Source organism: Hemicordylus capensis, chromosome 3, assembly GCF_027244095.1.
Source record: "Hemicordylus capensis ecotype Gifberg chromosome 3, rHemCap1.1.pri, whole genome shotgun sequence".
Lineage (NCBI taxonomy): Eukaryota > Metazoa > Chordata > Lepidosauria > Squamata > Cordylidae > Hemicordylus > Hemicordylus capensis.
In genome coordinates, this window is record NC_069659.1 from 97198890 (window position 1) to 97222933 (window position 24044).

Below are 24044 nucleotides of genomic sequence, written 5' to 3' on the forward strand. Positions count from 1 at the left end.
ATATTTGTTTGTTCGTTCGATTTCTATACCGCCCTTCCAAAAAACAACTCAGGGCGGTTTACACAGAGATAGAATAAATAAATAAGATGGATCCCTGTCCCCAAAGGGCTCACAATCTAAAAAGAAACACAAGATAGACACCAGCAACAGTCATTGGAGGTACTGTGCTGGGGGTGGATAAGGCCAGTCACTCTCCCCCTGCTAAATAAAGAGAATCACCACGTTAAAAGGTGCCTCTTTGCCCAGTTAGCAGGGGTTGACCACTGATCCTGTAAATCATACATACAGTCTGGCTACTCCTGATCTCTTTATTATTTATTTAACATTTTTCTATACTGCCCAAAACTTGCATCTCTGGGTGGTTTACAGTGAAACAATACAAATTTCAACAGAAAAAGGCTGAAAAGGTTACCATGGCTAAGAGATCACCAACTATGCATCCACAATTGCTCTCAGCTGACCCTCTGAGAAGGACTTCCAGTACTCTTTGACTAATTTCTTGTGTTGTAGATAGTTTAAAGAATGTGGGAAGTAAGAAGTGGGGTCTCCCAAGGATCTGTACTGGGATCAGTGCTCTTTAACTTATTCATAAATGATGTAGGAGTTGGTCATAAGTAGTGAAGTGGCCAAACTTGCAAATAACACTACACAATTTAGGGTAGTGAAATCCAAAAGAGATTATGAGGCGCTCCAAAAGGCTCTCTCCAAACTGGGGGAGTGGGTGACAAAATGGCAAATGCAGTCTGAGCAAGTGTAAAGTGATGCATATTGAGGTTAAAAAACCTCAACTTCACATATACACTGATAGGATACGAGTTGACAGTGACCGAACAGGAGAGATCTTAGGGTCTTGGTGGACAGCTTCTTGAAAGTGTCGACTCAGTGTGTGGCAGCTGTGAAAAAAAGCATATTTCATGCTAGGAATTATTAGGAAGGGGATTGAAAATAAAAATGCTAATATTATAATGCCCTTATACAAATCTATGATGCAGCCACATCATTCCGTGGGTGGGGAATCCTGTGATTTCCCCATTGTCATGGACAGACGACCATCTGGTTAAGGTTGGACTCTCAGTCACACCCCACCTTCGCAGAGGCGAGGGACCTATTAGGATGGTCCACCCGAGAAGGTTATTGGATCCTATAGGATTTCAAGAAGCCTTGGAGGGATTTAATGTTGGCTCTGTCGGCAATCCTGTTGATGCCCTGGTGGAGAATTGGAACAACAAACTCACCAGGGCGGTAGACATGATTGCTCCTAAGCATCCTCTCAGACCCGCTTCAAAACTGGCCCCTTGGTATACGGTAGAACTACGGGGGCTGAAGCAGCGAGGTAGACAACTGGAGTGCAGGTGGAGAAAAACTCTGCTTGAATCCGACAGATTGCAACATAGAGCTCATTTGAAGACCTATGCTCAGGCGATACGTGTGGCAAAGAAGCGATTCTTTTCTGCCCATATTGCACCCGCAAGTTCACGTCCAGCGGAGTTGTCCAGGGTTGTGAGAGGGCTAGTATGTGCCCCTCCTCCCTTGAATCGGAATCTGGAACCATCTACCACCCACTGTGATGTGTTTAATGAATTCTTTGTGGACAAAATCTCTCGTATTCGGGCCAATTCCATCTCCACAATTACTTTAGTGTCTGATGTGGAGGTGTCCAGCGACTCCTCTTATGTGATTAGATTGGATCAGTTCCAGTTTGTGACTCCTGAGGATGTGGACAAGCTGATTGGAATGGTGCGGCCCACCACCTGTCCTCTTGACCCTTGCCCAACATGGCTTGTTCGATCTAGCAGGGAGGTTGTTGTAGAAGGCCTGGTAGAGATCATAAATGCATTTCTGAGGGAAGGTAGGATGCCTCCTTGTCTTAAGGAGGCAATTATTATACCGCTTCTAAAGAAGCCTACCTCGGATCCCTCGGAGCTGAGTAACTACAGGCCTGTCTCCAACTTTCCATGGCTGGGCAAGGTGATTGAGAGGGTGGTGGCCTCCCAGATCCAGACAGTCATGGAGGAAATGGATTATCTAGATCCATTTCAAACTGGCTTCCGTGCTGGCTATGGAGTGGAGACTGCCTTGGTCGGCCTGATGGATGATCTCCAACTGGGAATTGACAGAGGAAGTGTGACTCTGTTGGTCCTTCTGGACCTCTCAGCGGCTTTCTATACTATCGACCATAGTATCCTTCTGGAGCGTCTGAGGGGGTTGAGGGTGGGAGGCACTGCTCTGCAGTGGTTCTGCTCCTACCTCTCAGGTAGGTTCCAGATGGTGTCCCTTGGAGACTGTTGTTCTTCAAAATCTGAACTTTTGTATGGTGTCCCTCAGGGCTCCCTATTGTCTCTAATGTTTTTTAACATTTACATGAAACCACTGGGAGAGATCATCAGGAGATTTGGTGCTGGGTGTTATCAGTATGCTGATGACACCCAAATCTATTTCTCCATGTCAGCATCATCGGGAGAGGGCATAACCCCCCTAAATGCGTGTCTGGAGGCGATAATGGGCTGGATGAGGGATAACAAACTGAGACTGAATCCAGATAAGACGGAGGTACTCATTGTGTGGGGTTGGAACTCAAGAGATGATTTTGATCTGCCTGTTCTGGATGGGGTCACACTTCCCCAGAAGGAACAGATACACAGTCTAGGGGTGCTTCTGGATACAAGTCTCTCCCTGGTGTCCCAGGTTGAGGTAGTGGCCAGAGGTGCCTTCTATCAGTTTCGTCTGATACACCAGCTGCGCCCTTTTCTTGAGACTGACGACCTCAAAACAGTAGTACATCTGCTGGTAACCTCCAGACTGGATTACTGAAATGCACTCTATGTGGGGCTGCCCTTTTATGTAGTCCGGAAACTACAGTTGGTCCAGAATGCAGCAGCCAGGCTGGTCTCTGGGTCATCTAGGAGAGACCATATTACTCCAGTATTGAAGGAGTTACACTGGCTGCCAATATGTTTCCGGGCAAAATACAAGATGCTGGTCGTAACTTATAAAGCCCTAAACAGCTTGGGCCCTGAGTATTTAAGAGAATGTCTTCTTTGTCATGAACCCCACTGCCCATTGAGATCATCAGGAGAGGTCCGTCTGCTTTTGCCACCAGCTTGTCTGGTGGCTACTCAGAGACAGGCCTTCTCTGTGGCTGCCCCGAGGCTTTGGAATGCGCTCCCTAGTGAAATAAGAGCCTCCCCATCTTTGACAATTTTAAAAAAGTCTCTGAAGACACATCTGTTCAACCAGGCTTTTAACTGATATTGTTTTAATTATTTTAATGTTTTTAGAATATTGTTTTTAAATTGCTGTGTTAAGTTTTGTTTTGTTTTTGTTTTTTACTAACGTTTTATCTCTGTTTTTATCTGGTTGTGAACCGCCCAGAGACGTAAGTTTTGGGCGGTATAAAAATATGTTAAAATTAAAATAAAACACACACATACATATATATTCCGCTTGTGCGCACATGAGCTCCTACATCAAACACGGACTCCTTAATTTCTAAAATAGATCAGATATTTACCTTAACAGCATTTCTGTGTGTGTTCAGTCTTAACCTCTTGATTTATTTAACACTGTGCAGACTATACTGGCATTCCCAGGACTGTTTTCCATTTGGTGCTATATGCCCTTGCACTCTGATTTTATTTATATCTTAATTAAATTAATTGCTTTATAATACACACTTTTGGAATGTGATGGGGTGAATCCCCTTCCCAGGTGAGACTTGGAGTATGCTTGGGAAAACTTTATTTTTCAAATACAAATTTTCTCTTTAGTCCATTCCAAAGCATGTGTCCGTTAAGCTTGTGATGATCACCACCCTCTTCAAACCATTGCATCTTTGTTGGAAACAACTTCAGCTACTAAACTTTTATCACCAAATTCCTATAAGTTTTGTTGCTCTTGTCTAGAATTCTCTAGTTCTTCTGTGTCCAACTTTTAGAGGAGATAATTAAAACTGAAGCAGGATATTCCAGGTGATGATGTAATTCAAAGATTGTATGGCTGGGTTCACACGTAACACGAAACTGGAGGTTGGCCAATCTGCAGTTTCAATTTAAAACTGTAAATCTCATTGCAGATGTTCATCCAACCACGGTCTGGCAACCTCCAGTTCCAGGAGAGGGGAGCTCCTCCCTGCTGCCTGGCTGCCGAGGCCTATCCCAGCAAGCTCCACGGCCAGACTGTGGGAAAAGTATCAACATGTCAGCGGAGCAGCTGCAATTGGCCACAATCTTGAAGGGGCTTACCGAACGCTATCACACCTTTTTGGAGCAGTCCGCCCATCATAGGCATGGAAAGGTCATTTAAATTCTTTTAAATGCCATGCCAGGGCTGCTTCTGACATTGAAGGCACCCCCCCCACACACACACAAAAGAGCCCTGCACATGGAGTGGGACTATTTCTCTATTACTCGGGGAAGGGAACATGATGACTTCCCAGGAGGGAATATGTAGATAAAAGAGGACAAAAGATCCTGGGAGGTCTGTCCCGCCACGACCTAGGATGCTCTTGCGGGGGATCACCCTGCAAAGCAATCCTTGCAGGCTAGATCAAATTCCAACTCCACTGGCAGCTTTCTCTCTTATTAAAGGGCAAGTCTACTCGGGAGGACCACAAGGTGTAAGCCCTAGGTCTCCCTTTCGACTGTGTGCTCACCAGTTGAACTAGCCCACCAAAGGGGGCCCCATGTGTATGGAGTCCCGAACTCTCTTTGGTAAAAGACCATAATCTCTGCAACCCCACCCCACCCTCGTGAATCCTTGCATGCACTCAAAGTGGCATTTGATGCTCCATGTGCCATAGTCTGGCCGCAGACAGGGAAAACACTGGGTTCTGGGACAAACCTGTAAAACCATCCAGAATTCCTGGATTTTGTCTGGCTTTGAACCATATACAGATCTGCAGGCGTGGAGAATCTCAGGAGGGGGAACGCTGATTTCATAAAAACAGCCCTGCTGGATCAGGCCCAAGGCCTATCTAGCCCAGTATCCTGTTTCACACAGTGGCCCCCCAGAGGCCGCTGGAAGCCTCAACTCAGCTAAAGTTGAGGGCATGCCCTCTCTCCTGCTGTTACTCCCCTGCAACTGGTATTCAGAAGCATCCTGCCTCTGAGGCTGGAGGTGGCCTATAGCCCTCAGACTAGTAGCCGATGATAGACCTCTCCTCCATGAAGTTATCCAAACCCCTCTTAAAGCCGTCCAGGTTGTTGGCTGTCACCACATCTTGTGATAGAGAATTCCACAAGTCGATTATGTGTTGTGTGAAAAAGTACTTCTGTTGGTCCTAAATTCCTTGGTAATCAATTTCATGGGATGACCCCTGGTTCTAGTATTATGTGAGAGGGAGAAGAATTTCTCTCTATCCACTTTCTCCACACCATGCATGATTTTATAGACTTCTATCATGTCTCCCTGCAATCGTCTTTTCTAAACTAAAAAGCCCCAGGTGTTGTAGCCTTGCCTCATAAGAAAGGGGATCTAGGCCCCTGATCATCTTAGTTGCCCTCTTCTGCACCTTTTCCAGTTCTACAATGTCCTTTTTAGATGTGGTGACCAGAACTGTACGCCGTACTCCAAGTGTGGCTGCACCATGGATTTGTATAAGGGCATTATAATATTAGCAGTTTTATTTTCAACTAGTATTTTTAAGCCCATTAAAATAACGGGCGCTAGTACCTTTTTTGTTTGTTTCCTTTATTCCTTCTCCCTCTCTCTCGCCCTCCTTCCCTTCCCTTCCCTTCCCTTCTCTCTCTCTCTCTCTCTCTCTCTCTCTCTCTCTCTCTCATTCCTTCCTTTTCTCTCCCTCTTCCACTCTTTCCTTTCCTTACTTTCTTCTCTCTCCCTCTCTCTCCTTTCCTTCCTTTCTTCCACCTCTTCTCACTCCCATCTTTCTGTTTTCTTTCTCTTTTCCTCTTTTCTTTCTTTAACGGGCTCGCTCTTTGGGGCTGGCTGCTCCTCCCTCCCTTCTGTTTTTTTTTTTTTTGTCCTTCTCCCTCACTCATTTCTCCTTTTTCTTTCTTCTTCCTTCCTTCATTACTTCTATCTTTCTTTCTTTTCCTCCCTTCCTCCTTGTTTCTTTTGTCCATTTCCCTCCCTTCTCTCTCTTTTCTCTCCTTCCTTCTTTCCGTCTTTCTATTGTCCTGTCTCCCTCCCTCCCTCCCTCCCTCACTTCTCTCTCTCTCTCTCTCTCTCTCTCTCTGTCTGTCTTTGCCTTCCTCCCGATCCCCCTGCTGTCGTCTCTGCCTTCTCCATAGTCTGTTCTGCGCCCGCCGTTTTTCTCCTTTCTGTGGTTGGCACTAGAAGGAGGAGGAGCCCGCCTGGGAGTAGCTCTCTCTCGGGGCCGCCCGCTTCATCATCAGTCTGCCTGCTGCGCTTCCTCCTTTCGGGCACGCTTTTAGCTCCTCCGGCCGTTGCCTGCTCCCGGGACCTCCATGGCCGGCCGTGGTGGGTTCCCTCTCTCCCCGCCACTCACTTCCTCCTCCCACGCCGGCGCCCATCGTCATCGCACCGGTCCTCTTTCCCCCGCCCAGCTTCGCCTCCCGTTCCCTCCGTCTCTGGCGGGGCCGAGTGTGGCCGCCGCCGCCAGCGGGCCAGGCCCAGTCCACTCCCCGCCGCCGCCGCCATTGGCCCCATTCGCCCTGCAGCGGCCACTGCCGCCAGCGGGCTCAGTTCCCCCACTGCCAGCGGGCCCAGTCTCGCGGCCGCTTGGCCGTACCCGCCGCCTCTGCCCTCCCCGATCCCAGCTTCTCCCTCCCCGTAGTTCCTTCTTGGCCTGCTGCTCCCTCAACATGGCCGCTGTGTCCCTGCGGCTGTATCTTTCTCAGACGTTCTGGGCATGCGCTCTGCTCATGCCCAGAACGGCCGAGAAAGACACGGGCAGGGACACAGGATCACGCTTTAGCTCTTTATTATAGAGGATCCCTTTCCTAATGATCCCTAGCATGGAATTGGCCTTTTTCACAGCTGCCGCACATTGAGTGGACACTTTCAACAAGCTGTCCACCATGACCCCAAGATCCCACTCCAGGTCAGTCACTGACAACTCAGATCCCATCAGCATATACGTGAAGTTGGGGTTTCTCATCCCAATGTAGATCACTTTACCCTTGAGAACACTGAACTGCATTTGCCATTTTGTTGCCCACTCCCCCAGTTTTGAGAGATCCTTTTGGAGCTCCTCTCAATCTGTTTTGGATTTCACTACCCGGAAGAGTTTAGTATCATCTGCAAATTTGGCCACCTCACTGCTTACCCCAACTTTTACATCATTTATTAATAAATTAAAAAGCATCGTTCCCAGTACAGATCCCTGGGGGACTCCACTTCTTACTTCCCTCGATTGTGAGAATTCTCCATTTATACCTACCCTCTGTTTCCTGTTCTTCAACCAGTTACCAATCCACACATGTAAGTAAGTAAATTTATTACAGTCCTTAGACCAGCTTACACATGTACTTTCCCCCTTATTCCATGACTAAGTGTTTTCAAGAGTCTTTGATGAGGAACTTTGTCAAAAGCTTTTTGGAATTCCAGGTATACTATGTCAACCGAATCACCTTTATCCACACACTTGTTGACACTCTCAAAGAACTACAAAAGGCAAGATTTACCTTAGCAGGAGCCATGCTGGTTCTCCCCCAGCACGGCCTGATTTTGTGTGTTTAACAATTTTATCCTTGAGAATGCTTTCCATCAATTTGTCTGGAACAGAGGTTAAGCTAACTGGCCTGTAACTTCCTGGATCACCCCTGGATCCCTTTTTGAAAACTGGTGTTACATTTGATACTTTCTAGTCCTCTGGTACAGAGCCTGTTTGTAGGGATAAGCTATATATTTTTGCAAGGAGGTCGGCAATTTCACATTTGAGTTATTTAAGGATTGGTTGGATGCCATCTGGCCCTGGCAATTTGCTAGTTTTCAGTTTTCCCAGACAGTTTAGAACAATAATTCCTTTCACTCCCTCATTGTCTAACAACCCAACCGCCTCCTTGGCAGGTTTCCTACTTCTGATGTATTTAAAGAAGTTTGTTATTCCCCTTGATGCTTTTAGCTAAATGTTCCTCAAACTCTCTTTTTGCCTCCCTTATTGTCACCTTGCATGTCTTTTCTCTTCCTTTCTGTTTTCCTTATTTGGGCAGGCCTTCCAGTTTCAGAAGGAAGTCTTCATCACTTTTATGGCTTCCTTGACTTTACCTGTTAGCCATGCTGGCATCCTCCTGGACTTAGTAGTACCTTTCCTCCGTTTTGGTATACATTCCAACTGGGCTTCTAGTATTGTAGTTTGGAGTAAATTCCATGCATTCTGGAGTGAAGTGACTCCTGATTTTCCCTTTCAGCTTTCTTTTCACAATACTCCTAATTTTGGAGAAGTTTCCTCTTCTGATATTCAAAGTGTCTGTGTTAGACCTCCTTGGTGATTCTCTCCCCACATGTATACTGAATTTGATCACACTATGGTCACTGTTCCCTAAAGGGTCGATAACACTGACATCATACACCAGGTCCTGGGTGCCACTCAGGATTAAATCCAAGGTTGCTTTCTCTCTGGTTGGTTCCATGACCAATTGTTCTAGAGCACAGTCATTCAGCTTGTCTAGAAATTTGACCTCTTTGTCACTACCTGACTGTTAAATTACCCAGTCTATGTGTGGGTAATTGAAGTCGCCCATTATTGCTGCCCTGCCTTTCCTTGACATGTAAGCGTTTTGATCTGGAGGGCTATAGCACATCCCCAGTAGCACATTTCCTTTCAGGCCTTGTATTGTCACCCATAAGGTTTCTGTGGAGGACTTTGGTCTTCCTAGGTTTTCTAGCTTGTTAGATTCTATCCTTTCTTTAACATACAGTGATACTCCACCTCCAAGGCACCCCTCCCTGTCCTTTCTATAGAGTTTATATCCAGGGATAACAGTGTCCCACTGGTTCTCACTGTTCCACCATGTTTCTGTTATGCCCACTATATTTATTTCTTAGTTAGTGACCAAGCACTCCAGCTCACCCATTTTGACTCTGAGGCTTCTGGCATTGGCATATAAGCACCTATATGCTGAATCTCTTACCTGGTATATGCAATGTTTCTTTTGGCTCTTTGACCACCTAGCACAGCCTTCTGTCTGCTCTTTCCAGTGACCACAGGAGAGTGGGATTAATGTTTCAGGGCACCAGCAGGGGTGCACATGTCCAAAAGGGTCTGCTTTGACAGGAGCCCTACTGACTCTGGTGACCAGCACTGCTCATGAGTAACCCTTGGGAGCACAAACTCCCCTTTCCCCAACCCTTCTGTGAAATAAATAGAATTTGGCTGCTCCAGAATCCCTGCTTGGGGCTGCCTTTTAAACCCGACCCCGGGCACATACACAAGTGCTGTTTGTTTTCCTCCTGGTGCAGTGATGGGTGCCCTGCTCATGTTGCCACTTGCAGTGCCTGTGCTTGTAAACATGAATCATTGTCATGTCATGTGCTGGCAAGGGGCACACTTTGACAACTAATTGGCGGCAATCGCAAAGATAGGGAGAGTGTTTGCTGGGATACCTGTCCCTGCGGCTTTCTTCCATGGAGCAACCTGGCTCAATTTAGAGGCCTGGTGTCTTGTCCCTCTTGTGAGAGAGTGGTCCATGGAAGAGGGGATGTTTTGCCATTGGGCGTCATTACAGAATTTGCTCAGCAATTCTCTCCCATCTGATGGTCCTTCCCATGAGTTGTGAGGGGGTGTCCCCATGGCCTGGCTCTCTGGTGAGTGAGTGGTCTACTCAGAATCAGCATCCATCATGATCACATATGAGGAATCGGTTTGTGGGTAATGTTAATCCTACTACCTGGTGCTTCTCATGAGTAAGCCTAGGGTCCACAAACCCCAAAGGGTCAGCGACTGGGTCCTCCTTCCCCAACTTTTCTGTGAACTTAAATAGAACTTGGCTGCTTGAGAATCCTTGGTTTCGGCTGCCTTTTAAACACAGCTGTGGGTACCCCACCCTCCCAGCCACTTGTTCCATTCCCGGCGATGTGTTGGGGTGCCCTATTTATGTTGCCACTTGGGGTGTTCATGCTTGTGAACATACATCATAACTTTCTTCCCAGGGAGCAAAGCACTTTGTGCCTGTCCAGTCAACATGTCTGCATTTCCTCCTGCTTGCCAGGTGTGGGAAGAGGGAATGTCCCTCTGTGACTGCTGTCCGACAGGTTGACAAGCTAGGAATGCAGCCTGGTACTGTTCCTGTTGCTGGGCAACTCTGTAGCTGTGAGGGTGACAGGAGGGGTGGAGCTGTTTCTCAGAGAGAAGCAATGCAGGCATGGAGTGGTCACAATCCCAGGTGTGCCTGCACCGCTGCCTCTGTTGTGGTTTGAAAATCGGCACGAAATCATGGTTAGGGTGGTGTCCGGGTTCGGACGTAATGCTTTGGCCAAACCAGAGGTCTCAGCAGCGATCCTTTGTGCAAAGCAAAGGTTCAGATTGGAGTTTGGTGAGGCACTCTGCAGGTTACTTTTGGCCTGAGACTGCAATTTTCCGAATTTGGACGCACTGGAGTTCCAACGTCTGCCCCATTTAACTCTGGTTTCATGTGATGTGATGTTACGTCTGGCCCTCGTCTTACTTCCAGTGCTCTTGGTACAATTTATCTTTTTGTGTTGTGAATAACACTGTATATGTATCAGATAGGAGTACTAGACAGTACTTCCATGATATTGTCAACCTACAGGGGCATTTCTGTTATGCAGATGAGGTATGTGTAGTGTATATTCCAAGCTCTTTGAATTGAATTGTACTATAATATGGTTTTATATTTAAATCTGTCACAAGCTTCTTGTAGTGTTCAGTTAATTGAATATCCCTCATCTCTGAGGGATGATAAATGCACAAATCTCTGCAGGGTTCCAAAATGAGGTCACCATGGGAGTTTCATGTCTATGAAGAGCAGCAGTTGTCCTCTGAGTGTGGAGCCAGGGAGTATTTGGGGAAATGTTGCAATAGTTGCACTGTGCCTTGGAGGTGCTCCAAATGCTTCCGAAGCACAACTTGAGAAAAGCCCCAACTGCTCTGTCAAGCTTGGCTCTGGAAAGGGGGTGGGGCAGGGGGGCGGTCCTAACCATTGAGTTGTATTTTGGAAGTACTTGGAGGGCCTCAGAAGCATAGCTGCAGAGATTATCTTCAAGAGATAACACGTGTTGGACTCCATGCGGATGTGCCCCTGTTGCATTGTTGTTTCATGGTGCTTTTAAAACCTTAGGAGGGCAGGACTTTATTGTGCTACACTTCTGAGTTTCTAACAGTACCTTCAAAGTAGAGTGCAACACAACAGAGAGGCTGCTGAGCTTTGAGCTGAAGAGGGGTACTCCAAGTACTCTTTGAAGAAAAGGATGAGGTCAGGCATAAAATACAATCCCTTGCCCTGCCAAAGCCTGCCAAGATTTGTGGATCTCTGAACCTGCATAGTTGTTTGATACTTGTCTAACATATGTTCCTCATAAATAACCCTTTGTTGTAGTTTTTCTGTTTTAATTAGGCATCTCTGTTTTCATTTTGTGGCTTCCATATTCTCTTTTGTGAAGGGACTTTAGCACACTTTTGAAAGTCTGCTTTCTGTGTTAGTTATTTTATTTTCTAGCTTGTCTTTTGCTACATGTCAGCAGCTGGTTTGTTGTAAGCCTTTACTTGGGTGTTTTTTTAAGTCCTAACTTTCTCAAACAAAAGAACACTCTATTCTCGGTTGCTGCAATCAAGGCCGTCTCCATGGGTTATCCCCCGCCCGTGCTCCAAGGCAGGACTATGCTAATTAGCTGAAAGATAGAAGTCTCTAGAGCCTGAGGGGGATGACCCCACCCAGTTCTTACAGTCCTGCGTTGCTCCAGGCAGACTTTCTCTTCTCTCCCGATCTGCTCTTCCCTTGCTGAATCTGTTTATCTTTTACTCTGCTTTGCTCCCTCAACCTTCTCTCCTCTTCCTCTCTCCTCCTACTTCTCTAACTGTATGAAGCGCTCAGTGTCTGTTCCTGCGAGGAGAGTGAGGAGCGTGTTCCCCAGGGACACGAGAAGGCCCGGAGGTCCACCACCAGTTGCGTCCTTGCCGGCTTCCACAGAGCCGCCCGGCAGGACGCAGGATGAGGTCGCAGCCAGTCTCCTGCCCTCGGGCCCGAGCCTCGACATAAGTCGACATTCAGGCCTCAGAAGGAGGTCGCAGCCAGTCTCCCGCCCTCGGTCTGTGAGTCTGCGCATGAGGCGACATCTGGAGGGGGGGGGAGGCAGGCAGAGGCTGGAGAGCCCTTCTTCCTTTCTGCTGGAGAGCCGAATCAACCCCCCTGGCTAATGCACCCCCAAACTCAGGTGGAGTCCTGAAGGAAGTGGGTGTGAAGGAGGTGGCAAGGCATTGCACGGCAGCAACTCCATGGAGACAAAATGCCTGCAAGAAAAAGCCCACCAAAATCAACAGCAGTTGGGAACCAGACAAAGCAAAAACAGTGAACTCTTCCCATGGGGCGGGCAGCTCAAAGGTGGGTCCCCCCAGCTAGCCTAGCAGTTTGCCTAATGCAGCCGGTTTAAACAAAACAAAACAAACAAACAAACAAATGCCCTTGATTCTCCTTTCCTCTGAATTCCCTTCTGTCCCCCCTTCATGTCATGTCAGCATCTCTGGTCACAGGTATGAGGGCACACCCCTGAGAGTAGTATACCTCATTTCCAAACACAAATTGGTGAAAGGGAAGGTACATCGTATTACCACTAAGACAAATATACTTTGCCTCAGATTTCTACTCCCTGACTCAACTACCAAGAAGGTAGTATTAGGCTTCAGTGACATACCTCCTACCCAGTACAGCATAGTCCACATGGGCTATCATAAATGAACTATTGTCCAGCCACTCGGCAACACGAGTCCTAGACCTTTGAGGCCTGCCTCCTCTGTAGAGTGGGACGAGCAGCCAGGTCTGGTGCATAGCCTAGTAGTAACCAGGGCCACATTGACCCATTCCCATCTTAGATACCCTCTCTAGGGTCATGTAACAGCCATGGTTCCTAGGGGAGCTCATCTCCAGCACCCAATAGGACATATCAAGACTCCCTCCGGGCAGTAAGGATATGACTCACTGTTTTAATCTCCACTGGGTCCCCCATTACAGGTAGAGACATGGCAAGCACCAACTGTACAGTCGACTCATTCAGTCTCGATCTAGCCTATTGACAGTTCTCTCCATACAAACCATCTTAGCCATGAGATGATGGTACGGGGCAATGCCTCGATCAATATTACTGTTTTTGTGACTACCGCTATTCCCATCATGGGATATATTACCACAGGCTCATAACCTCTCACAGGCTTATAATCTCTGGACTCTCTCCAGCTATCTTAACATTCTTGCCTAACTGTTCTTCCAGGGTGGAACTCTCTCCTCCCACCACCACCACCAGCTAGGATAGAAGGTCCATGGCCATATAGTTGGATGACCGCACCCAACTAATTCTAGAGAGTTGTTGTACTGCTTGCAGCCTAGCCTAAGGCAGGCAGTGTCATCGTTCCTGAGGGGTGCTACCTGCCAACCTCTCCCTCAGTACGTCAGCTGGACACCTGTCCAATTCCTTTCTTGGGCGTGAGATTTACCAGGCAGATGACCAGAGGTTAGCAGGCTCCCTAACACAGTGGAACCCTCACTGTTGGCCTTATAAAGGAACCTAGGATATTCGTCCGACTTTGACTTTCTCCTAACGTCCTAAGGACCAAGGTCCATCCACAACCAAGCACTCTCAGGTGTAACTGGCACAACTTGGACCTATATCAGCAGCTCAGTCTTATTCCATAAAACTGACTGTCTCCGTTTCCTTCTACCAGGATCTATAGGTGAGGCAGTGACTTCTCCAACTATTGCCAGATGGATTACCGTGTGTATCGTTCTGGCGCACAAAACATTCGGCCTCCCTTATATATCATGGCCCACTCAACGAGGGCGGTGGCAACCTCAGCCGCCTTTTTTCACCCAATGCAGCAGTCCAAGAAATCTGTAGGGCTGCAACCTGGAATAATCCGTCTACGTTCACGCAGCATTTTAAAGTGGACATTATGCCTCCACCTAGGTGGCTTTTGGTAGATGGGTTCTGCAAAGGCGCTTCTTCAGGAGCAGCCAAGAGCACATCCCTCCCTGGTGTCGTACAGGCTTTGGTATGTCCCATGGAGATGGCTTTGATTGCAGCAACCGAGAACGGAGCATTGGTCACTTACCGTGAAGGCTTCTTCTGGTTGCTGCAGTCAAGGCCATCTCGGCCCTCCTGGCTAGCCGCTCTTGGGTTGCTCCTGATAGTGGGGTGTTGCTGCTTTTGTTTTACTCGTTTAGTAGAAGTGCTGGAATTAGATCACTCTTCCAGCTGGCAAGTGCTCTTCAGTATCGTATGTCCATCCAACTCACCTGTCTGTTCTAGCTTACTATGATTTACCCCATGTAGCTTAATCTGGAAATATAGGTCAGTCCTTATTTGCTACTTTGGCCTGTAAGAACTGGGTGGGGTCATCCCCCCCCCAGGCTCTAGAGACTTCTATCTTTCAGCTAATTAGCATAGTCCTGCCTTGGAGCACGGGTGGGGGATAACCCATGGAGATGGCCTTGACTGCAGCAACTAGAAGAAGCCTTCACGGTAAGTGACCAATGCTCCGGTTTGTTTCTAGCTTCTGTTAAAATGTTTTGAAACTGATTTATTCATACTGGCTTTTCTACTTATGCTTGTCAAGTCACTTTTATTACGTTTGACCATAAGCCATTACAGTGAAACATGCAGCTAGGAAGTGGGTAAGAATCATACCGTAAAACACTAGGCTAAGTAATCATCTATACAATTAACAACCTCTTTATTCAAAGCTTTTGCCCAAATCTTTTTTGCTGCTAATGCAAAAAATGCATACTCTGCATAGTCATCTGATAGCAAACTACAAGTGACATCTGTTGTAACCAACAGTTTACACTGAAATTGGTCATTATAGCATGATAACTCTCTCTCTCTCTCTCTCTTAAATTTGCAAGAATTTCTTCTAGGTTATATTTGGGATAATAAACAAGAACTTGTTTTGTGTTGCATGAAACCCCTCCTAAAAGTCTATTTAATCAAGGCTTTTTTGCCAAACATGTTCTGTTACTATGAACTTGATGTCTGAACTGTGCCTTCACCATTTGATCTTTAGGTTTCTGTTCCTCCTGGTGCTTTGGACTGTTGGGTCTTCTTGAGCTGCCTGGAGGTTCTGCAGAGAATAGAAGGCTGTTGTGATCGTTCTCAGATTGACGCCAATGTTTCCCATACAGTTGGCTTATGGAGTTATGCCACTGAGAAGGTAAGTGAAGGGGGTGATATGTTATAAGACTGTCGGTGGGAAAAGTGTTACGTTCCTGTATGACAAAGCAAGGCAACACATCTCTTAAATAGGAGGTAGTTCTTTGCAGCAGATGCAAAAGCTTTACTCTTGAAGGATTAAATTGGTTTGGAAGGGCAGTGTACTTGGTTGTTTTCTTAATCAGCTTAATCACTACTGTACCAGGATGCTTTTGGCTGGCTAAATGCACTATTGTACTCTTTGCTTTGATCTGTCCAACTTGTTGCTCTCTCTTCACAAGACCCTGACTTGTTCATGAATATAATGCTCGTTATGAGGTGGTTAGCAATGTGCTCAGTTCCCCTGCCCTTCAGTGTACCACTCTGCTTTGCATATTCATTTTTTGGAATATAGCGTTCACATGGTGATACAGATGTGTGTAGGACCTATCTGTACATTACAGTATTGTGACATACAGGTGATGGAGTTGGTCCTACACATGTTGGAGTCCAAAGTGACATGCCCCTGTGCAAACATGACACTCGAAGACTTCGATGTTGGGAGCAGGGGGGCACAGTCCATCCCCTATGAATCCAGATGCATTATCTGCATGGCACCCAAGAGCAGTGCAATTCCTTCACTGTGGGGAAAAGACTATAGCCCAGATGTAGGGCAAACACTTTGTGAGGCCTCTGATGCAGGGCTAGAGTCTTCAGTTAAAAGGACTTTTAGTAACAGAGAAGAAAGGTTTCTGCTTCGATCTGCTGATGCTGCTCAAAAGTTACAGCAGTCAGGTGGGCAGCTTTGTTACAGAGCACTTTCTCTTGCAACTCACTTTCTCAATGGTCATTGAGGTGTGCTCTCTGATCCAAGAGTGACTGTCCAGACAACTTGGTTGTAACATAGCTAAACTGTTTTATAACTTCACAGTACATTCCATTTTAATTTGCTGGCTTTGTATATAACTTTTATGCCTGACTGCTTGTAGGAAAGTAAAAAAAATATTGTAAAGTCTCTTAAACTGATATGATTTAGATCTTAAAGGTGATCCAGTATCCTTCACAATGTGGCTCTGGGCCTGTGCAGCCATTCCTTCAGAAGGATTTCAAGCTCCTCAAGTGCTCTGAAGCGCCACCCTTTGCGTGTGGAACACACTCGATATCCTCAGCAGTAGAGCACTTCCCAATCGGATGCTTGCTGCTCTTGCTTATTTCTGAATGTGAAAAATACGGTTTGCTTACTCATTTATTTGACCTCGGACCATTTTTAGACCATTCTCTGCCTCACTCCTTCAACTTGGCTGCTAATGGACTCTTAAACTTTAAAACTCTGCTCTACTTGTTGCACGGTCCTCCCCTCTTCAGACAAGCATGACCAATGTTCTGCTTCAGAGAAGACATTAACACATGCAAGATTTATGTCTCTTTTTCAGAACAGAACCAAAAAAGTAGAGAATTGCATCTTCAATCTGCCCTTTACAAATAAGTCCGACCATCAACGCTGATGCCATGCTCTCTGACATCGCTGACCGCGTTTACATTGATGATGCAGAAGCCAACTTCAGCTCCATTGACATCTATTTCCCAATCCATGTTCTGCTGGACAGCACTACTGCCACCGCTTATATCAATCACAAGGGTGGCACACTGTCTAGGTGGCTGAGACAATCCCTCCTTTTCTGCCTGTCCAGGGGCCTTCACCATTGCCTTCCTCAGTGCCCCCTGCTCATCTCACAGAATGCCAGCAAGGTCTTTCACCATAACCTCTGTACACAGAGCATGACGGCCTGAAGAGTGAACTTCTAGATCAGATCTTGCTTCATGATAGAGAGTCTTCTACTAGGCAAAACCATTCCTTCAAATGAAAAAGATTTGTCACCTATGCAGAATCTAAAGGCTTCAAACCCACCACAGTCTCCATACTCCAGGTCATATTTTACATCACCTCCCTAAAAGACTCCGGCCTTTCCAGTTAGTCTGTAAGAGTCAACGTGTCAGCCCTCTCTGTAATCCACTCAGGCTGGGACTCTAAAACATTGTTTTCTCATCCTGACTACAAAATATTTCTAAAAGGCATCAACAATCTTTTCCCACCACTACAGAAGCCAGTCAATCCCTTGAGTCTCCCACCCTTACTGAAGACCCCTTCAATCCACTATCAACTTCACTGAAACTGCTGTCTCTGAAGACAGCTGTCCTGATAGCAATTACCATAGCTTGCAGGTGGTATTGGTCAGTTAGTGAATTGACTGCTTTAAGAGCTGATGCCCTCTTACAAACTTTTACCTCAATAGATTGGTCGTGTGAACCGACCCTGCATCCCTCCTGAAGGTAATCATGGACTTCCATGTAAACCAAGACATCCTAAGATCTGGATCGAGATCCATCGACAGCCATAAGAATGGGTTCTGTGCCTGCACAGGAAACCCAGGGTAGCCATGCCTCAGCTTGCTGAGCCATCCAAGCCCCACCCCCACACAGAGCGTGCTATTTATGGGTGGGCTGGATGTGACGTCCCTCAGTTCTTGGATGACCACCTTAGTGTTTGGACCTCGGTCTGCTGCCTCCTTGTCGGAAAAAATCCCTCGTGAGTTCTTCCTTAGTGTTTTCTTTCTTTCTTTCTTTCTTTCTTTCTTTCTTTCTTTCTTTCTTTCTTTCTTTCTTTCTAAAAGGACTGATTACATCATTTTGACCCATTTCTGGCTGACAACCTACTCTCCTTATCTCGGATCAGCTGATGGATTGCGACTGGCTATTGACACTGGAACGGACTTGACTGATCTTTGTGATAATGTCTGATGAGAAGAAGAGGTGTGAGGGCTGTAAAGTCAAGCTCCCCTTGGAAGATCTTCACAACTTGTGCCTGATTTGTTTGGAAGAGGAACACAAGGTTACCTCGTGCAAGATATGCCAGTCATTTCCCAAGCAAATTAAAAAAAATTGGGTGCTTCTCCTCAGAGCGGCATTTTATGATGAAGCATTAAGCCCGTTGATACCGGGCACACCCCACCTTTGGCTTCGACATCGAGGAAACCTCCAACATTGTCTTCAACACTGACGCCAAAGCCGCCTGGAAAGCATCACTCAGTATCGAGCTGCACCTCGGCATTGACACCAGGACCTGGTTCGACTTCGACACCACACAAGTTGAAAGCTTTGACGTTGACGTTGAGGCACATGCCTCCAGCATCAAGGGCTGATCATCATATCTCATCCTCTTCTGAAAGTGACCAAGACTATGACGTACAGCATAGGCACTTGAAATCGAAGATACGTCCGGCTTTTCCGGCCCCCTCGACACCTGAGAGTAAACGCCAGTGCCTGATTGATCTGACAAGAGACTGCACTCCGTCTCTGACAGACATACAGGGATCGGTCCCATTGCCCCCTTCGACCTCGATGGAACCACTCGACATCGAGGCACCTTCTATGGCCACCATATTGCTGGGACCTCTGCAGTCGGAGCCGACATGCATTCAAGTAGCTTTGATGTCGAAAGCACGTCCGTTTTCTCTGGCATCGACACCGATTGCGTAATCTCAGTCGACACCGAAGACTCTTCGACCAGCATCTTGGTAGACAGAATGCAGAAACCTCTTAGAGGACGTGCCATTCCAGACGCCAGCACTGTCGATATGGCTGACGACTGATGCTTCCCTGCTGGGTTGGGGGGCTCATTGCGAGGGCCGCCAAACTTCTTGGAATTGCTTGTGGTCTTTCATGCTCTACGGGCCTTCTTACCAATCGTACAAGGCGCCTATGTCCAAGTCCAACTGGACAACACAACCGCACAAGCATACATCAACCGCCAGGGTGGGACAGTGTCCCGGAGCTTCTGTGCACTGTGTCCAGATGTGGCACTGGTGCATTCGGCACTGGATCTACCCTGTTACAGTACATATCAGAGGTCAGGACAACATCCTAGCGGATGACCTCAGTCAGGTTTTTCTCCAGGACGGACATCACGAATGGGAGCTCAGTTCCAAGTATCTCAGCTCCCTCTTCAGGTCAGTGGCTACAGCCATCGGTACATCTCTTTGCAACCTCGGAGAACACGAAGTGTGCCTGCTTCTGCTCCAGAGCGGGACATGACCCCAAGTCACTGGGAGATGCTTTTCAACTGAACTGGACAAGGGAAACACCATACATGTTCCCACCCCAGCCGATAACTGCAAGAGTAGTAGCTCGTCTCCTGTCAAACCCAGTAGCCTGCATTCTCGTGACTCCGTGTTGGCCGAGGCAGTCTTGGTTTCCGCAGGTACACAGACTGTCCAAAAATCGATATCACCAGTTTCCGCCCTGGCCAGACATCTTCTCCCGGGACAAGGGTCATGCCCTTCACCCGGACATACAAACACTCTGACCGCTTGGCGAATAGGCTTCTGAACAACATCCTGTTGAATCAGAGAAAAGCTTCTACTAGGTGCAACTATTTCAAGAAGTGGCTTCGTTTAAAAACCTATGTGAGGCTTTTTGCCAAAACAAGTGTCTGTCCGACAGGTGCTTCTCTATCTATTCGCCCTAAAGTCTCAAGGCTTAGCTAATGTTCCTCTGAAAGTCCATCTGGCAGCCCTTTTGTCTAAGTACCCGGGTTGTGATAGGAAGACACTTTTCTCACATCCACTGAGTAAAGCCTTCATAAAAGGCCTCTCCAACGTCTATCCTCCCATAAAAGCAGCAGTAGAACCTTGGAGCTTGTCGTTGGTACTCTCATCACTTACACAAAAGCCCTTTGAGCGTATGGCCACGGCACCTTTCAGATTGGTCTCCCTGAAAACTGCATTTCTGGTTGCAATAACAGCACAGCGGGTCAGCGAGCTTACAGCTTTAAGGGTTGATTCCCCATTCACGAGCTTTCACAAGGATAAGATCTGCATGTGTCTGGGCCCCTCATATCTACCAAACTTTGTCTCTGAATTTCACCTAAATCAGGACATATTTTTACCTACCTTTTTTTGGAACCCGCAGTCAGCCCTGGAAAAGTCCATGCACTTGTTGGATGTGCGTAGGGCTCTTTTGTTCTACATGGCTTGGACGAAGGACTTTCAATCCACTACATGCCTCTTCATCTCCTATAAGGGATCTGCCAAGGGTTCCTCCATATCTAGACAAAGATTGTCAAGGTGGCTAGTTGAGCTCGTCTTGCTCACCTACAAACTACAGCAAAAGACGCCACCAGAAGCCATCAAAGCCCACTCTACTTGGGCCTATGCTTCTTCAGCAGCACACCTTTTGGGAGTTGGTTTCCTGGATATCTGCAAAGCAGCAACCTGATCTTCATCCCATTTATTAAGTATTATGCCATAGATGATACAGAGGCTAGCTTCGGAAGAAGCGTGCTTAAGTGAGTGTTACAATAGCACTACTGCACCCTTCTCCATAGGGAGCTTGCTAAACACCGATTCTTATGGCTGTCGATGGATCTTGATCCAGATAAACAGGTTGCTTACCTGTAACTGATGATCTGGTAGAGATCCGTTGACATCCATAAGACCCTCCCAACTTTCTCCTCTGCAGTAGTGGTGTTCTGCTATGCGTGTACTGGTGTGCGTGCTGCTGCCCTTGGGATTATCCTATTGTCAAGTGTGAACTCACCTGATGGTCGTTCTCCACGGTGGTCGTCCAAGAACTGAGGGATGCTGCATCCAGCCCGCACTTAAATAGCATGCTCTGCGTGGGGGCAGGGCTTGGACGCCTCGGCAAGCTGAGGCATGGCTACCATGGATTTCCTGCGCAGGCGCAGAACCCATTCTTATGGATGTCGACAGATCTCTACCAGATCATCAGTTACAGGTGCGCAACCTGTTTTTCTTCATGGACCCTATTTCACCCTTGGAACATTCTCTCCAGTGTGTAAAGATAAAGTATGCCGTCGAGTCGGTATCGACTCCTAGCGATCACAGATTCCTGTGGTTGTCTTTTGGTAGAATAAAGAAGGGGTTTACTCCTGTGCAGTATGAGATGATGCCTTTCAGAATCTTTCCTATATTGCTACTGCTAATATAGATGTTTCCCATAGTCTGGGAAGCATACCAGCAGAAATGTGAACTGGCAACCTTTGGCGAAGTCATTTCTTCGCTGTGCCATTAGGCCACCTTTGAGCAGGCTGTACTTTAAAAAGTTCCCTAACTCACATCCTCAGACCCTCTCCTCTTAAGGAGAGCTTGCTAGTTGTCCACGTTGTGAAGGATACCGGATCACCTTTAAGATAAACAGGTTGCTCACCTGTAACTTTTTATCTTTTAGTTGATCTGGTATCATTCACAATACCTATCGGGCCTCCCCACTCTTCAGATGTACTTACCTTCTGTGCTCTGACTACTCCTCCAGGTTCTTAGTGCAACAGCATTCATTCAGGATTTGAGTTAGGAAGTGCTCTGCTGCTGAGGATACTGAGCATGCTCTGCACGCAAAGGGCAGAGCTTCAGAGCTCATGAGGAGCTCAAAATCCTTCTTCAAGGACTGCTGCGCAGGCGCAGAGCCCATGTTGTGAATGATACCAGATCACTCAAAAGAACAGAAGTTACAGATGAGCAACCTGTTTTTCTTTCAAAACATTTGTAATAGTGTTAGTCTCTCTCTCTGTGTTGCATGTTGTCCACTTTTTTATGAGCAAGTTAATATATTTTGTATCTCAATATATTTTGGGAGTAAAAATAAGCTTGTTAGATCTTTTTCCTTCAAGTGTCAAAGCTTCCAAATGTGTTCATCTTTTCTTCCAGCTGTTGTGTTCTGCAAGGTTGGCTCTGACAGTGCTAGGCAACACCAGCACTAATGCCTCCTGATCAAGGTCTCCAGCAGGGGTCCACTGCCCCTTAGTTGCTGCTTATCTCTCCCTTCCCTTAGTGTTGTGGCATGTTCAGAAACTCTGGGAAGTGGAGTCTGCCCTCATGCTGGACTCTTGCAGAAGGTACAAGCAGTACCTTGCAGCTGCCTCCTACAAAAGCACATAGAGATTATAGAACAGCCCCCGCCCCCCCGCCCCCCAAAAGGGAGTTCCTCTTTCCTTGAGGAAAAATGCTTCAATAACAACCTATTGTGTCAGTTTTTTCACACTTCTAGCAACATACTGGTAACAGTGGTATCATCATCTAGGGTAGTTATGTTCAGTGCTGTCCATGGGAGACCCACAGAAAACAAGAGTTGTAATAGCTTTTCGTGTACATTCGTGTACATGTGTACATTCAAAGTGTGTGGTTCATCTTTGGATTCAGCTTTTACATTGTGGTCCGATTTTGTATCTGCATGTTGCTGTCTTATCCCTTCCTACTCAACTTTCATAGTTCACATTATAAAACTTGGGTCCCTCACCTGGATTTGCAGTTAAGAGAAAGGATAGTGGTGTTGGGATGATCAGCCTTTCAGTATTAGGGCTCCTATACTTTTCATAGAAGAGTGATTCTGGATAAGTGACATTCATCAAAAACGTGCTGCACTGTGACATGACAAGCACCACCAGCCGAAGTTTCCTCAACTACATAACTCTTAACAATACAGAAGTGCTATGTTGATGTTTTGGCCATCTTGCTTGTAAGTGATGCAGATGATTGTAGCTATAATTGAGCGAATGGGTTCAAAGAACCCAGCCCCCCCAGCTCTTCTCCTCCCTATTTTCTTCATTATCTCCCTCATTCTGAGAGGCCACCAGGGAGAGGAGTGAACACGGGCCTCCTCTCTCCTAGCTACACCTCTGGATGCAGAGCTTGATTCAGGTGACTTTAAGATGAAATTTTTACCAACAAATTGGATATTTTTATGTATTTAGTCATTGTTTATCCTGACATATATATTAATAAGTTCTAGTTTGACAACCAGGACAAAAAACTTAAAAATTGGCCAGCTCTGTCTTAATTAATTTTCAAAGATTCTGTATATACCTCCATGTTGGACAGAAAATGAAAATTGCCATTAAAGCATCTTGTTGCCAAGCAAAATGCTAAGCTACATGAAACGTGGTCCAACCCAGTACAGCAGTTGTGTTAAAATCTGGTGTTATAGATGTTGTGTACAATTTTGCCTTGTGGGGTTCATGTGGTTGACTTTAAGGTGCCCCAAGACTCTTTGGATAGATGGGTTTCCAACTGTGCTCTTTCTTCAGGAAGCTTGGGTAGCTGTTAGAATTCTAAGAACAATTTTTTTATATTGCTGTTATCATGAAATACATTTTCACAATCTTATTGGTTTCTCCAGTTAAAGTCTCTGGGTTACCTATGTGGACTGGTGTCAGAAAAGGGGCCTAATTCAGAAGATCTTAATAGAACAGTTGATCTACTAGCAGGACTTGGAGCTGAACGCCCTGAAACAGGTATTTCATAAAATCATTTAGAAAATACTTCTAAGTACAAATTTGGCATTGAAACAGAGCTCTATGACCAGTCTTACTACTAAAGGACACTTCTAGGTCGCTCCAATACTTATTGAAGCTAATCCATGTTGAGAGATAACTTGCTATTGAAAACTTTGTACTAGCAAGTAATTGAGTTGTCATATTGTCTTAATACACACAGTTTCACTATAAGTGAGCACAGCAAAAACAATTGTTATTGTGACTAATTGGTGAGTCATACTTACAGGTGTGGAACTCTACAATCATAACTTGATGATGGGAATTTTGATTTCTCATCATGTAATTGGATGTACTAATGTTAGGAGAGGAGAGCTGGTCTTGTGGTAGCAAGCATGACGTGTCCCCATAGCTAAGCAGGGTCCGCCCTGGTTGCATATGAATGGGAGACTTGATGTGTGAGCACTGCAAGATATTCCCCTCA

General features: G+C 46.4%; 1 protein-coding gene across 1 annotated transcript in view; it reads left to right on the plus strand.

Moving 5' to 3' along the window:
• Positions 1–24044, plus strand: part of TRAPPC10 (trafficking protein particle complex subunit 10) — a 98609-nt gene that overhangs the window by 39492 nt on the left and 35073 nt on the right. The window contains exons 8-9 of the mRNA XM_053309625.1: positions 15152–15298; positions 23467–23581. Coding sequence (XP_053165600.1) covers positions 15152–15298; positions 23467–23581 — 262 coding nt within the window. The remainder of the gene's footprint in view (positions 1–15151; positions 15299–23466; positions 23582–24044) is intronic.